At 36.0% G+C, this 14,650-nt stretch overlaps 1 protein-coding gene across 6 annotated transcripts in view; it reads left to right on the top strand.

The window, feature by feature from the left end:
- The window catches only part of GRM5 (glutamate metabotropic receptor 5), a 245,793-nt gene that overhangs the window by 170,293 nt on the left and 60,850 nt on the right, over positions 1-14,650 (top strand). For all 6 annotated transcript variants that reach the window (XM_077174005.1, XM_077174007.1, XM_077174008.1 and 3 more), the window contains one exon: positions 13,986-14,221. In XM_077174005.1, the coding sequence (XP_077030120.1) occupies positions 13,986-14,221 (236 nt within the window). The remainder of the gene's footprint in view (positions 1-13,985; positions 14,222-14,650) is intronic.

Raw genomic sequence — 14,650 nt, forward strand, 5'->3', positions numbered from 1 at the left:
CCAACCCTACTACACACTGCCATAATTTCAAACACAGTATTTTTTCACTATGAGCTTTTCTTCTATATGTTTACCCAATAGTATTTCCTTCTTGCCCTTTCTGTCCCTACAACAGCCTCAAGGAAACCAAAACTATGGCAACAGAACAAACACAATAAATTTTTGTCTCACTGTGCTGGAGAAGCTGTTTCTCCTATGAATATGAATTCTTGGCTGCCAGCAAATGCTGTTGTAAGCTTTGTGTCACTGCCCACTCATAGACCACAGGAGCACCTCAGTGTCAGTGGTGTTTCTTTGCATAGCATGTTCAGAAGGAATGACTGCTTTGCTCTCTCCAATAGCTGGTGTTCACAGTGTTTGTTCATGTCTTTGAGAGCACCATGGGCCTGTTTTATTTGCTTCATGTAGGCTATTCATAAGTTTCCCAGGATATTGCAGAGGGAGTAGGCACACATGTAATGGATGGCATGATGGTAAGAGACTTACTCATATCTCAGGAGAAACATGTTAAACAATAATTTGTGGTAGAATGTCGCAGTTTTTTCACCTGTGACAAACCAGCAGTCATAGAATGTGGCTGCACAAACTTCCATCATGTTCACCTTCCTGGGAAGAGTGTTCAGCTCCCCTCTTCCTCCAGTCAGGATAGAAATTGATCTATCAATAAGTTCCTTAGAAGTTATTCTGAGCTACTTCTCTTTCAGTCTCATCAGTATTTCCGCTCTACTACATAGAAATCATCCAAATGTTCTCGTGGCACTTGGGGATGTGTTTTAGTGGTGGACTTGGCAGTGCTGGGTTAATGGTTGGACTCAATGACCTTGGAGGTTTTTTCCAGCCTAAGGATTCTATTTCCAAGCTTAATGGTCTAAACACCAAATTGTTCAGTCATGTTCATTCACACTTCCAATTAATAAATTGATGTAGACAGGATTTTATAAAATAATAATATCAGCTTGATATCTACAGGAAAAAGAATGACAAAAAGAGGTCTGATGATAAATATTTGGTTCATTTTATTAAGTGCTATAAACAAATATTCATGTCAGGATGTTGACTACAACAGGAACTAAGAATCATCATCCAATAAAACCTTGGCATCATTTGTTGAGGTACTCAGAGTTCTGGCTGATACTGACGAATGAAAATAAGTAAATATATTCTTAAGATTTATTTATTAATCTATTAAGAATAAAGAGGACAGTCTTTAATGCTGTATTTAAAAAAAAAGGAAAGAAGTAAAAGTACTGAAACTATACTTATTTTAAGCAACAGATTTAAAAATTATGAAATAAAATATTCAATGTAAACAGTCAATTTTTATTTAATTATCATAGAGTTACAGTCAAATAAAACTATTTTAAATATCTAGGTTTCATACTGCCAGCCAGCTTTGCTGAAAGGGTTATCTGGTAAAAAAAATCCCAACGGCTTTGTTTCAAATTTATTGGTATTAAATAGACTAGAAAAAGTATTTCAATAGATTTTGAAATGAAAATTAATTAAAATTGGCAGGCAGGTTCTTTCTCCTAAACTTTTAAATGTCCCTCAATGTGGAGAATTGAGAAGATTTTTTTTCTATTTTTTTTTCACATTGCTTCCTTTCCTTTGCTCCTTTTAAAGCCTCTGAGACTGCTAATATTGGACTATATGGTGCACTTTGAAAAAGTTCTTGTAAGCTTTCTTTGAAAAGGTCAGGATGCCCATTGATTTACTATTGTTAGGTACTTCTGGAGTCTTTAAGTGATTGAGCAATAGTTTATGGCTCAAAAGATGTATAAGTAAAATAAGTAAAATAAATCCTTTTAAAAGATTCTCTTTTTTTTTCTTCTTGGCATAATTCAATTTAAAACAGAGCTTCTACCAGTCTATTATCACAAAATTTAAATAACATCACTCTGTTGAGAAAAGCTGCTATTGAGACTTTGTTACAACCAAAATCTCTCCTGGCACTTATATGATTTTGTACTTCAAGCTCTATTAGGCACTATAACCCTACTAATATTAACTCTTTTCAGAGTCACTTCTCACTTTACTTTTTATCATGCTTCTCCTAGTTAGGAGAGCAAGTTTATACCCTCAATCAATATTTCTTTTCAGTCAGGGAAACAGAAGATTATCTACTGACACTTTGATTCAAGAAAGTACATCCAAACTTTTAACATGGCTTAGTGATCTTCTTTGGCATAGATCCCATCTTGACTCTAATATTTCCTTCTATATTTTTATATTTTCTTAGTTGAAAAGTGTTGCTTGGCAACATGGATATGGATTCAGCACTTTACCTTTTTTCTAACTTTGAAAGATTGATAAAGAGATCTGTTTCTTCAGTATTTGTAATGTTATGAAGATGTTCCCATAAAATTTTATGAAATATCTAGAGTATTGTAAGCACTGAAATAAATTATGGAACCAAAAAGTTCAAGATATGTAAAACAAAGCTGTGATGTAGAGGCTTTTCTCTCTTCATGCTGACCAATGCCAACCAAATCTCTGGAAAATGTTCTCTCAATATATAAAATTTGGAATCAATTTTCCAGTGGAATATTCATGTTAGGATTTGGCTCAAATACAGTCTAACAAGAAAACTCATTAAGCTGCTCCCAGCAATAAATAATGTTTGTGTTGCCCATGAAGCTAGTGATAAACAGTTGCAAGCATCAAGAGACTTGCCCTTGAGTAAGAACCCTGAATGAAAGTGTTTTAAATGTAAATATGTAAATTAGATTTTAAACTAGGGATATAGTGCTACTATTAATGTACCATTTACAGAGGAATAGATACAAAATGTATTATCATATGTGAGCCATTTTAGTTGGAGACATATTTTGCTATTTTAGTTGGAGGTTTTCACTTACAATCCTGTCACAAGGAAAGGTCTTGCTATGTATGAACTGATAAATCATGATAGATGAGTTCCTATTATCATAATTTATCACTGGTTTAGGACATGGATACACTAAGGAAAGTAATAAAAAATTGCTGATGGAATCATTGCACCTTGCCCTATGTCTTTCATGTCACTTGGAAATATTAACAAGGTACATCTCAAATGTCATTTTTCAAACAATGAATTTTTTCAAATTTTAAGATTTTTTTTAAAATCTGTGACATATAATTGCAAGACAGACAGGCATGCAGTTCATGAAGTTAAAATTTATTTTACAAAAAAGAATCAGGTATTGATTTTGTATCACTATTTCCTGAATTTTTGTAATCCATGTGATCTCTATATAAGTTAATTCTGGAATGTATTTTCAATGCAATTTTTGAAAGAACTTGTCAAATAACAACCTGTTGTGTTATTGTACTGCAGAACAGATATTTAAGCTTTTTAGATAACCCCACATCCATTTTTTTTCCTGTAGGCCATTAACAGTCCTTTATTTTCAAAGCTTTGTTTCAATAGATTTTAAGCCAAAACCCCCCAGACCAGATCTAAATGTTTGCAGATGAGTGAGCAGTTCTAGTGATAGACTGTGCTCTGAGACAGACATGGAGATACTGCCAAACTTCACTTTCTGGATTCAAGTGTGTGCAGGATTCAAATGTGGCTGTAACCACAGCCACATTTCTGAAACCTAAAGCCTGATCATGATGTCTTAAGGGCTTTGCATATGTATAAGCATTGTTTTCAGTAATTTCAACAAAAATAGGTTAAAAGTACATACTAATACTTTCTTGGTAGACTTACAGTTTAATACAGAATATGTGTTAAGTGATACATTTTCACTTGAAGTATGATCTCCTCATCACATTTTTGTTCTTTTTCTCTCAATATATTCTGGATGGCATTTGTTTTCAACTTTACACTTTCACCATTTGTATTTTTAAGCAAATTTCTAATGCAGAAGGCAATTTCACAGGGTACAGATTACCCATGGGTCTCATTCTATTTTTGTTAAGGCAAATATCTGTCAATTCAATACAACAAAGGAGCCATAAATGTGCTGTTCAATGAAAATCAGGCCTACTTGAACAGAGAAACTAGGGAAAATTTAATGGTCCTGATCTAATGGGCTTCATATCTGTGAGTTCTCTCACCTTATTTTAAAAATATTCCTCCTCCACATGGGTTAGGACAGTGTAAAGAAATCTCAGCAATATTTATGATGAGAGAAATTACTTTTTTTAATGACACACTAAAACACAAAGATATGGTAAAGAAGCCACTGGCTGTGAATTTTAAAGATTTCCTGTACTTGTTTGGAAAGTGGTATTGTAAACAGGTGTTATGATTTACAGTCTTACTTTCACCCAAATTGAAATGATCCTAAAGACTACTTCAAATCAGACTTATTTTGTTTCATGTTGCTGACATAAATTCTCACCCATTAAAATGGTGGAACACGTGAGCTGCTGTTTGCTAAACTTATTCAAATTCTTCTTCTGGGCCTTGACTACATATAAAATTTTTTTACTGAACTCCATTAGGAGGAGATTGTTGGGTTTCGTGAGCTTTGGTTTGAGCACGGTAAAGCAAGTTCTATCTTGTCTGTGTGGATGGCAACACAGAAATCAATCCCTCATTGTGGGAGTTATGGTCACTTATTTAAAATGTCTAACTCCGAGCTCTGGGCACCTCAAGTAATTGGTATAAAATTAGTTGAGTGCATAGATGTGCATTTGCTTTTGAAAATGATTGTCCTAAACCTGTAGAAATGAGAAATAAAAAATGCTTCAACAAAAGAAATCATAAAATCATAGAATGGCTAGGGTTTGAAGAACCACCTTCCACTAGATCAGGTTTTTCAAAGAGACCCAATTACTTAAAGAAATAAAACAATGGACGTCACTCTGGTTTCAGATTAGTTTGTGCCACTAAGATATAAATATATTCCTGAGCTCTGATTCTTGTAAAAGATTTGTGATTTGCTGCAGTGACAAATCCCTTCAACAGACTTCTCAAACCTTGTGATGTACATATTGCATCGTAGCTCTGAGGTGTCAGCACATTCAATATGAACCGCTCTTTTCAAGAAGAAGGTGGCTTTGGGTGCTGTAGAGCAAGAGGCAGTCAGACTGCAAGGTCTTTGACACATTTTCTTCCTCTGAAGGCAATTACTGTCTAGTGATGTTCTTTTTCTGAGTCTTGGTCTTCCTCACAGAGTTGACTAGAAGAACATCATGTTTATAGCCTGTGATGCCTGAATTATTCTGAATTGAGCTTTAGAAGATGAAGGGATTGTAAAGCTGCTCTATAATTCAATTCTCTCTATATCCATGGATAATACCAATATGAGTGGATGGGATGAGCCAATCACCATGCATTATATTGTCTGAGGGCAGGCACTGAATTAGAGGGATATGTCTTGATCTGAGCAAGAGGCAGTCCTGGATGATGTCAGTGGAAAAACTTCAGCTGATTTAAGCAGGAAGAGAATATCAGTATATTTTCACTAGCTTGGTTTCCCTTGCTGTATTTGCCTCCATTTGCTGGACAGGATGTTAAAAAATTATTGAAATTACTAACTCCCTGGGAGACTGTGAATATTATTTTATTTGTATTTTTGATTAACTGTGTGCTAATTAGTGCATTTATGGGCTTGAAATGACTTACTCTTTCTCTGAAAAAGCCTACATGATATTTTTCATTTTAAAACCTTTGCACATGCAGAATTCGCTATACATTGTTCAACTAGAAATTTTATATTAGACCCTCTAGATCTACTAGAGTATACACCAAAGTCAGGAGATTTAAGACTTTTTAGAAAGTAATATTCTGCTTACCTCTGTACTATTAGACCAGTGCAACTTTTCTAGGTAGGCACGGTTTCAAAAAAAGGTCCTAAATAATATTTTTAACATACCATCCTTACCTTTCTGTTCCATGTTCAACGGTTCATCCTAAAGTTTCTGATTATTCGTAAACAAATTCTCTCCAAAATAGGAACGTATCGTGTTAACATATGCATTGCTATTAAGAGTAGCTACTGAAATATGAAATATGTTTCTTTAAATTTTATTTGGTGCTGACTAACTTTTAAACTCATTTTTGTTTAATGTTTACTTCTCTATAAAATACCTAGATATATTAGTTTATACTGATTTAATCATACTGTTCCTTGTTTATACATTAAGTATATTATTTATTACTAAAAGTGTTATTCTGCAACAACAAGAGGCAACACTTCAAGTGTTCTTTTGAATTATATTTCATAGCATAGTTTAGTAACTGTTAAATGAACCATTAAATGTTAAAAAAAACCACTTAATAGCTGGCACACAGACATGAGAGATTATTGCATGCTGATTATTGCATGCATCTTTTCAGGGTGAAAATCCTGTAAATATACACTCATAGGAAAAAAAAATATATATGTATGCATATATAAATCATATGATTATATGTGTTACATTTTCTGTCAAATAAGTAAATGGCTTCCCTTAAACCATTTTTTTTCCATTTCTGGAATATTTTGAAAGTAGTAAGACCATCATAGTTATCTGTTCATTCATATGCCTATGTTTGAATTTATCTTAAAGATTGTTGTTGCATGTCCCTAAAAGGTTGGATGTCTAATGTGGAATCATTTCATCACTGGCAGCCTCTATAAATTACTATCATAAGATAACTCTGATTCAGAATAGGTTTTATAGGACTATAAAATAGTCCTGGTGGACTTGATGTAATTAAAAAATCCTCTGAATCAATGGGACCAATCATGAGTAGAAATGCAGTACTGGTTTATATATCTCTTCTGCAGCAGAACACACTGAGGATCTTGCAGCATTTAGGGTCATCCCAGATATGTTTCCATTCCAGGGGCATGGGATGTGTAGAAAATAGCTTTGTGACAGCATTTGAAGACAGTAGGTATTTGCTTATCATTTCTGCCAAGCCCTGATTTCTGTTCATGACTTTTTTTGGTATTTGTTTATATACTCTTTGTAGATTACATAATACTGCAATGGATACTACTTTCTAGGGCCCTGAAACTATTCTGAAGTTTGGGATTCTGGAGGAGATAAAAATCAGTATTTTCACAGTAAAAATACATATGAAATGGAAGTGCTTTAGACATGAACCATTCTTTTTCCTTTCCTTTTTTTCTGCTGTTGTTGACATTATGTAAGTGGTGGCTTTTAGGCTGTCACTAGGAGAGGTTTATGGTTTGAGGAGCTTAGAGTGAATTTTAGATATGACTCAACAGCATTAACATTGTTGAAAAGAAAAGCTGCTGCAACATTTGGAAAATACACTTCAAGGATATGAAGTAATCTTTTTACCCTGTAAAACAGCAGTGAAGAAGCAGTCCTGATGTCTGATAGCCAGTTCCCAAAGAAATTTTAGGTTTTCCTACAGGGCACATCCCTTCATTTGGTTTTACTCTCTTTTAACCATCCTTATCTAATGCAAAATCTGAAGAAAAGTGCTTCCCACTACTTTTTTTACAACATGTCATGAAAAGTTTGCTTTCTCTTCCCTCCCTGCCCCTTATTAAAGGCTTATCAGTTTCTCCTGGGTAACTATAGCCAGGAGACTGGACACAGTGTGGGAGCTGCCTGCTTGGAATGTGAACAAGCATTAGCTTGGGATAGGACATCCCTATGTCTATTCAGATCACAAGAAGACACTCCATCCCTGCCTTCTCATCTTTAGCCCACAGAGCTCTCATTTTGATTCTCACTGACAGCAGCACCCAAGTCACGTCCATGACACTGTCGGCATTACCAGAGCATCCCAAGGTAGCACTGAGTCTGTAGAGACAAGGACCAGCTGGGCACTTCAGGAAGAATGACACCCTGAGTGACAGCAAATTTAAAAATCAGCTTGTCAGAGGAAAGTTGGATAAAACTGGGTCTAATTAGTCTAGACAAACATCAAAACAATTGATTTAGTGTGAACATAGCAAAAAAAGGGACTTCCATTGTAGCGCAACTTTGCATTTGATCCCAAGAAAAGCAAATTTTCTAGCCATCCAAAATGCCTTTCTTCTTGGAAATATGTCAAATATTTTCCTTCTCCTCATGAAAGAATTATTTGAGAATCAAGAGAGCATACTGCACAATTTGAGTGTTCTTGGTGTTTTCAGGAGTTTCAGGCAAATTTCCCCTCAATTTAGGGGGCATCTCACATGACTTCTATATATATAGATATAACTTCAGTTAAAATGGTCAGCTTTTACACCTGGTAAGTGTAAAGAAATAGGAATCACACATTGGAAAGTGTATTTTTCTTGTGTACCCGAATACAGTCAGGCTGAATTACTTTGCAGCTCTGAACTAGAGATGAACACAGCTGCAAAACTCTCTGTTTTCATGCAAATTAGATGTTGCTATAGGCTACCATCCCTCAAGTTGCCATCACAACCTTTCTCAGCTTGGGGAAGTTTGGATACTCAGCAAGTAATTAGTACCAGCAACCCCCTGTGTAAGGTACTGGCCAAATTCACTGCATAGTTACTTCTAGCTATCACATTGTAGAAAACTGTGGGCCAAACTGCCTAAAAATAATCAAGTAATTTCTTTCCTTTGAATTACCCTTAAATTTATTTATTTTTAAAAAATACATGAAAAGGAAGGAAAAAAAAAAGAGTAACTGCAATCTAAAAAAAGCCAGGCAGCAAAACAAGAATTCATTGCATGCACAGTTATTATAAAATGAGCTCATCTAAATGCATCAGTTTACAGCTGCTCAGCAAAAGAAATGCGACCCTTCTCTCAGTATTAACCAAACAAATTTACCTTTGCAAGACCCATAGTGCTTTGAGAAGAGCATGAGGACTCTTTAATACTTATAGAGCTTTTAAAATATATGGAAAAAACCTTGGAAGAGCAGAGAAATAAGTTAAATTAATTTTAAAGCCACTTAGACAAAAACTCCTACACAGGTGGAGAAATATATTTTCAAGTGCTATTGGTCAGATTTTTGGCAGGAGAGTGATTATAGATGTGGGCAGAACAGCAGTTTTCATCATTGTTATGTGGCCTGCCCACAAACAGATTTTTTGCATAACAAAAAAGACACCAGTATACAGCCTAATGAATGCACTCATTAACTGTAATAATGTTAGCTATAGCTTGAAAGGGACTTCAGAGAAAAAGAAACCAGCTCAACTGATTCCAAGACCCTGCTGCATTTTCAACATAGAAAAATAAGTGGAATAGTTTGCAAAAGGGAGTCTATTTTTGTTGTACACCTGTGTCTCTTAGTATTTTGTCTAATCTTAGAAATAGAGGTTTAGAATGTGTGCTGAATTTTCCAGGTGATTTTCACAGGAATCCTAAAGCTATGTTTGCCAGCTCACTGGTACTAACTCACAATGTTTTACTGATCATAATTTCTCCAGAGCCAAGAGCTGAAAACTTTCTTTCAGTCTAGTGAATCATTTAATGGACCAAACCATGAGACATCTCTGCAGCTTTATATGCTCTAAAGAACTGCAGTAAAAAGACAGGGCACAAGGTAGCATGGGGAGGAGCTTCTGCAGGAACATCACCTCCGGCTGGTGTCCTGGACATCCACCAGATTGCAGATGTAGCTGGCTTAGCATTAGACCTCTCCCTGCTGCCTTCTCCCACCCTGGACTGGCAGCAGCCCAGAGCAGGCAACTGCACCATTCTAGTTAGTTAGTTAGTTAGTTAGTTCCCAAAAACATCTTTATATCTTGATAGTATATTCCTAATAATACCTAATAGATCTTGATAGTATATACCTGATACCTTGATAGCTTATCAATGGCAACCTTTTTTTTTTAAAGTGTGCAGCTTTAAAGAAAAGAAATGTTAGCTATAGCTTGAAAAATATCTCCAATAGTCAAAAAAACCATATTTGCAACTCACTGTTGCTTAATTTATTGGTACAAGGGAACTAAAAGGAGTTGATTGTCAAATATTCACAAAAGAGTGTATTCACAAAATAGTGACTGAAAAGGGTTGCAGTAGTTTCATGGACTGCCAATTTGCACAGTGTACCTCTTTGTTCTGCCCCTCTTGTATTATCCAACATACACTCTTGCGAAATTTTGAAACAGACTATAGTTAATGGTCTTCATATTGAAGGTTGTATATTTTTTACCATAATTTGATTCCCAGAACAGCAAAGTTCCAACTCTGCCAAGATACTGCATGGAATGAAACAAAACCACGACAGACATTGGCATTGTTCAGGAGTACTTAAATCTGAAGTTGTCCTTGAAGGATATTGTGGTACAGAATGGAAAAATAGTCAATTATAATATTTATTTAATCTCTTTATCAGCATTGGATTTTCCAGTTTGAAACTTTTTTAGTCCAGCTGTCCCTAAAAGGTGGCAGAATTTCCCCACTTCCTTGAAAGGCTTCTCAAGAATCTGAAAACTTTCACTGAAATCAATATTATAAACCCTATAACTGAGATTTAAGAAATGGCTTAATCAAGTATAAAAGACTTGTAATATGTAAAAATTAAATCTGTGTCTATTTAGTGTGTAGGCATGTCAGTTTGAGCAAATCATTTTGTAGTTGTTCAAATATGATACCTTATCATTGACTCATTGGTTTTGGAGTTCCATTTCCCATGATAAAGGTCATTTGGGCTATGGAAGTCACAAGTCTTACATATAGGGCCAATATTATAGAATTGGTGCTATGGATATTCAAAACTGAGAAAGTGGCCTTAAACTGCCAGACCTTTGTTTACTTCAGACTGTCAACCAAAATGTCTAAATTAGGGAATGTAGAATTTCTTTTCTGTTTTTAAACCTCAAAGGATTATCTTAATTGTACTGAGACAGTGTTATTTGGGGATTAGATGTAAAAACTTTCCTTTCACCCAATAAAAGAGAGATAAAACAGTTTCATTTTCAGTAAGAGTTATTTTAACCCAGTGTATACTCCTGCCTACCCTGACTGCATCATTGGAATTAGCTATGTGTATAGCTTTAACACATCATTTAGCCTAAATAAATTTCTCTTCCTTGTTGCTTCCCGTAGCAACTACAGAGAGAGAAAAAATACAATAATGAAAAAAATAACTAAGGCAAAACACTACAAGAAGCTGGGGGAGCTGTGAAGGAGAGTTATTGTTTTAAATTTCTCTGAATTTTTTGTCTAGCCTGCTGGGTTTTACGGAATCATCATTCCCAGATATATGTCAAATCTCAACAACTACTAATGCATAGTGGATGTCAAAAAGTCAGATAGCCTGCTGCCATCCCTTCACCAAGGCAGGGACATTTATATCAGATGGATGCTTGTCTGTCTTGCTCTGTGACACTCCTAAGAGTCTTCACTTCAAGCTATTCTAGTTCCTCATTCTCTTTGCTGTGAGGAAAATTTCCTGCTGTCTGAGTCATTCTCTTTTCAGTTTAAGTCCTGGATGCTTATCTCGATATGATAAACAACTTGTGATCTTTTAGCTCATGCTTTGATGTACCTGAAGACAAATAGCACGTCTTCCCTAATACTGTGTTTGGTTCTTTAGGCTATAAATCTTCAGCTAATTCAACCAAGCCTGTTTTCTAGATCATCTCACTTTTTGGTTCACCCTTCACCTCTGAAACAAACTAGATTTTTAAATAGTCATTCTCTCCTGTAGAATACTCCACTTTCACCAATTTTGGAATAGTAGTTTAACATTTGCTTTTCCACATTGTCTATCTGAGGCTTTGTTATCTCTACATTGTTGTCTGTACAATATGTACTTTGAGTAGGTTTTATAAAATATTCCTAAACACCTTTTGTTCAAGAAGCTAAGCTGAAATACTTATTTGACTGAGAAGCAGATCTGTTGAATTAAGAAGCTCTCCTGCAGAAAAGTTGAGAAGGAGGGTTATGTAATTGTCATTAAAAAGTTGTCATTTCCATATTTTTTAATAATTTAAAGGTATAAAATGGTATCTCTGTTGCAAATCTTCTTGGAGGGATAGCTAATCATAAAGTAATTCTGTAAATTTTATAGCACCCTCCTGGATTAGATCTACAAATCAGCACCTTTGAAAATTATAAAGAAATTAATTACAAGAAAGCAGTTTTTTTTTTTTCTGGGTTTTTTTTGGGTTTATTTTGTTTTCTTTTGTTTTTTTTTTTTTTGTTTGTTTGTTTGTTTTTCATGGGACAACTCATAAAGCTGGGATACTGACAGCATGGCTTTAATTCTTTCAAATTCCACCCAGTTTAAGGAAAAAAATCCCACACTACAAAGCCTATTACTTCCTGCATTAAAAAACTTGTCAGGTTTCATGAGGGTGGATAAAACTGCTTTAAAAACTTGCCAAAGAACAAGATGAATCTTTTAAAGGAAAGGTTAAATCAGTCATAAATTTAAAACACCTTCTGTGGCTTTTATCACAAAACAACCCATAATGGGATTTAAGTCTGTCCAGTAAACATTCCTGGTGGAAGTGGGGGCTGTTTGTCTTACTGAGCCTATTGAGTGCAGTTGGGAACATTAACACCTGTGTTAATCCCCTAAGCTGGAAGGTAAATTTTCCAAGTGTTATACTCAAGCGAAACAGCAATGCTTATCTTCCTCCTTTTTTGAATGCATATTTTACTCTTCTGTGCTGAGTAAATCAGTGCATTTGAAATCTGAAGCATGTTTAATGGTTCTTTCATTTTGATTCCAGACACTGGATATTTTTTTCCCCATGGTGAAGCTGCTATTTACTGACATTGCAGCTGTGCTAGGACGACATAGTCAAGAGTCCAGGCTCTGCTGAAATAGTGTCTTGTGCAGGAGTCACTCTCTGAGGATGTGTTTGCTCTGTGTGGACAGCTGAATGCACAGCTTAAGGAATGCACTGGGGACCAGGTGTCTGCAGCAGGATTCCTGCCCATTCTGCAGTACAGAAGAAAAGTTTAAGACAGGCAGTGAATGATCAAAAGAGAACAGATCCACACATATAAAGGTCACCTACATCACTTAAAGCATGACTAACTTACAGAAGGGCTAGCTTTAAACAAATCATGAAGATGTAAAATAAGACAAGTTGAGCTTATTTTTCATCCTTCAATTACTCAACTTTTAGGATTTAAAGGTACTCTCTATAGTCAACATCAGTGACTTCTTAGAGGAGGGACAAATGCTAATCTGAGATTCTTCTCCAAGTCTCTGAGCTTTGAAAAACTGAAATATCATGTTCATGATAAAAGAGAAGAAATCTGAAATGCTCTAATAAGATATGTACATTTTTAGGATTGAGTGAAACTTCATAAATGGCAGTACTTCCAGAAGAATTCCATTGTGAAATGAGGAGAGGGCAATTACCCTGAATGTTTGTGATATTTTGTTTGAGTGGGGTTGTCAGTTGCTTCTGTCTCCTTGTGGTTTGCGTGTTGCAAGATGAAAGGTTAACAGAAGGGGATTAAAATTCTGTGTGCAGTACAGTATCACACAACTCCATAAAGCTCCAGCCACAAGCAACAAAGAAATAGGAGCAACACCTGGATCTGCATAATGCTCTGCCCAGCTTCATTAGCCATGTCCGCAGAGAGAATTAATTGTTTCAGATGCAATGTCATGTTGTCTCTGTGCTGGTGTTTCTGCTTGAGCAGTGCCAGCCCATTCAAGACTTGCTTCTGGCTCCTTGTGCTGTGCTTCCTCAAGAAGTAGGGACATGGTCTGCAACACAGCCCTGCCCTTTGCACAGTGAGAGGTCCTGTCCCCAAAGCCACATCCTCTCCTCCCAGGTAAGAGTAGTATCAACCCAGTGTCAGGGAAACTCTGAACACAAGGTTTTCTCCCCTCAGTGAGGTTAATTGATGCAGAGATACACTTATATACAGCAGATTTCAGGATCTGTGACTTTTAACATTGTTTCAATTACCCTACGTGGAGGATTTGGAATAGATAATTTAAGTAGAAGGTCCTGATGTCAAGCAAATGTAAGTAAAACACTGAATTCTTCCTCTGGAAGAATTACAGGTGCTTTACAGGACTCCACTCAGAACCACAACTGCTTAGTGTGTGTGCTCCTAGGCTCTGATTTTCAATGCCTAGGAAGCTCTTTTCTTATTCCTTTGGATGGCCAATGTGGTGTCCCTCTCCTTTACCCCTACAGTGACGGCTGGGCAGACAGGTATGACGTGACAGAAGGGTACCAGAACGAAGCTGTCGGTGGGATAACAATCAAGCTGCAGTCCCCAGATGTGAAATGGTTTGATGATTACTACCTACAGCTCCGGCCAGAAACCAACCATCGGAACCCATGGTTTCAGGAATTTTGGCAGCACAGGTTCCAGTGTCGCTTGGAAGGGTTTCCCCAAGAGAACCCTAAATACAACAAGACCTGCACAAGTAAGTGAATTTATTGCTTCTGCTGAGTGAAACAACGTGAATGAAGGTTTGGGCTGATGCAGCATGGTCTGGTGAAACAGTGAGTCAGATTGGAAGGAGAAGAAGCTTTAATTTCCATGCTTGTGGTTTTCAAAGTTATAAAAAGCACAATTTTAAGTGTTCAGGTTTCTAAAGAAACAGATAGAGTTTCGGTACCTAACTGGTCTCTGTATTTGAAAAACTTGATGCTACTCCACCTCCATAGGCATGTAAACACTTTCAAAAATGCTGCAACACAAAGCATCACCTTTTCAGAGGTGCAAATGTACAGAGGTGCAAAAGGTACAAAATGTACCTTTTCAGAAAAAAAGCTGATCATACTGCTTTAGCTCACAAAAGCAATAACAGTGCTAATATACTAAAAGTAATCTGAAGCCCTTATGGCAGTGA

Source organism: Agelaius phoeniceus, chromosome 2, assembly GCF_051311805.1.
Source record: "Agelaius phoeniceus isolate bAgePho1 chromosome 2, bAgePho1.hap1, whole genome shotgun sequence".
In the NCBI taxonomy this organism is placed as follows: domain Eukaryota; kingdom Metazoa; phylum Chordata; class Aves; order Passeriformes; family Icteridae; genus Agelaius; species Agelaius phoeniceus.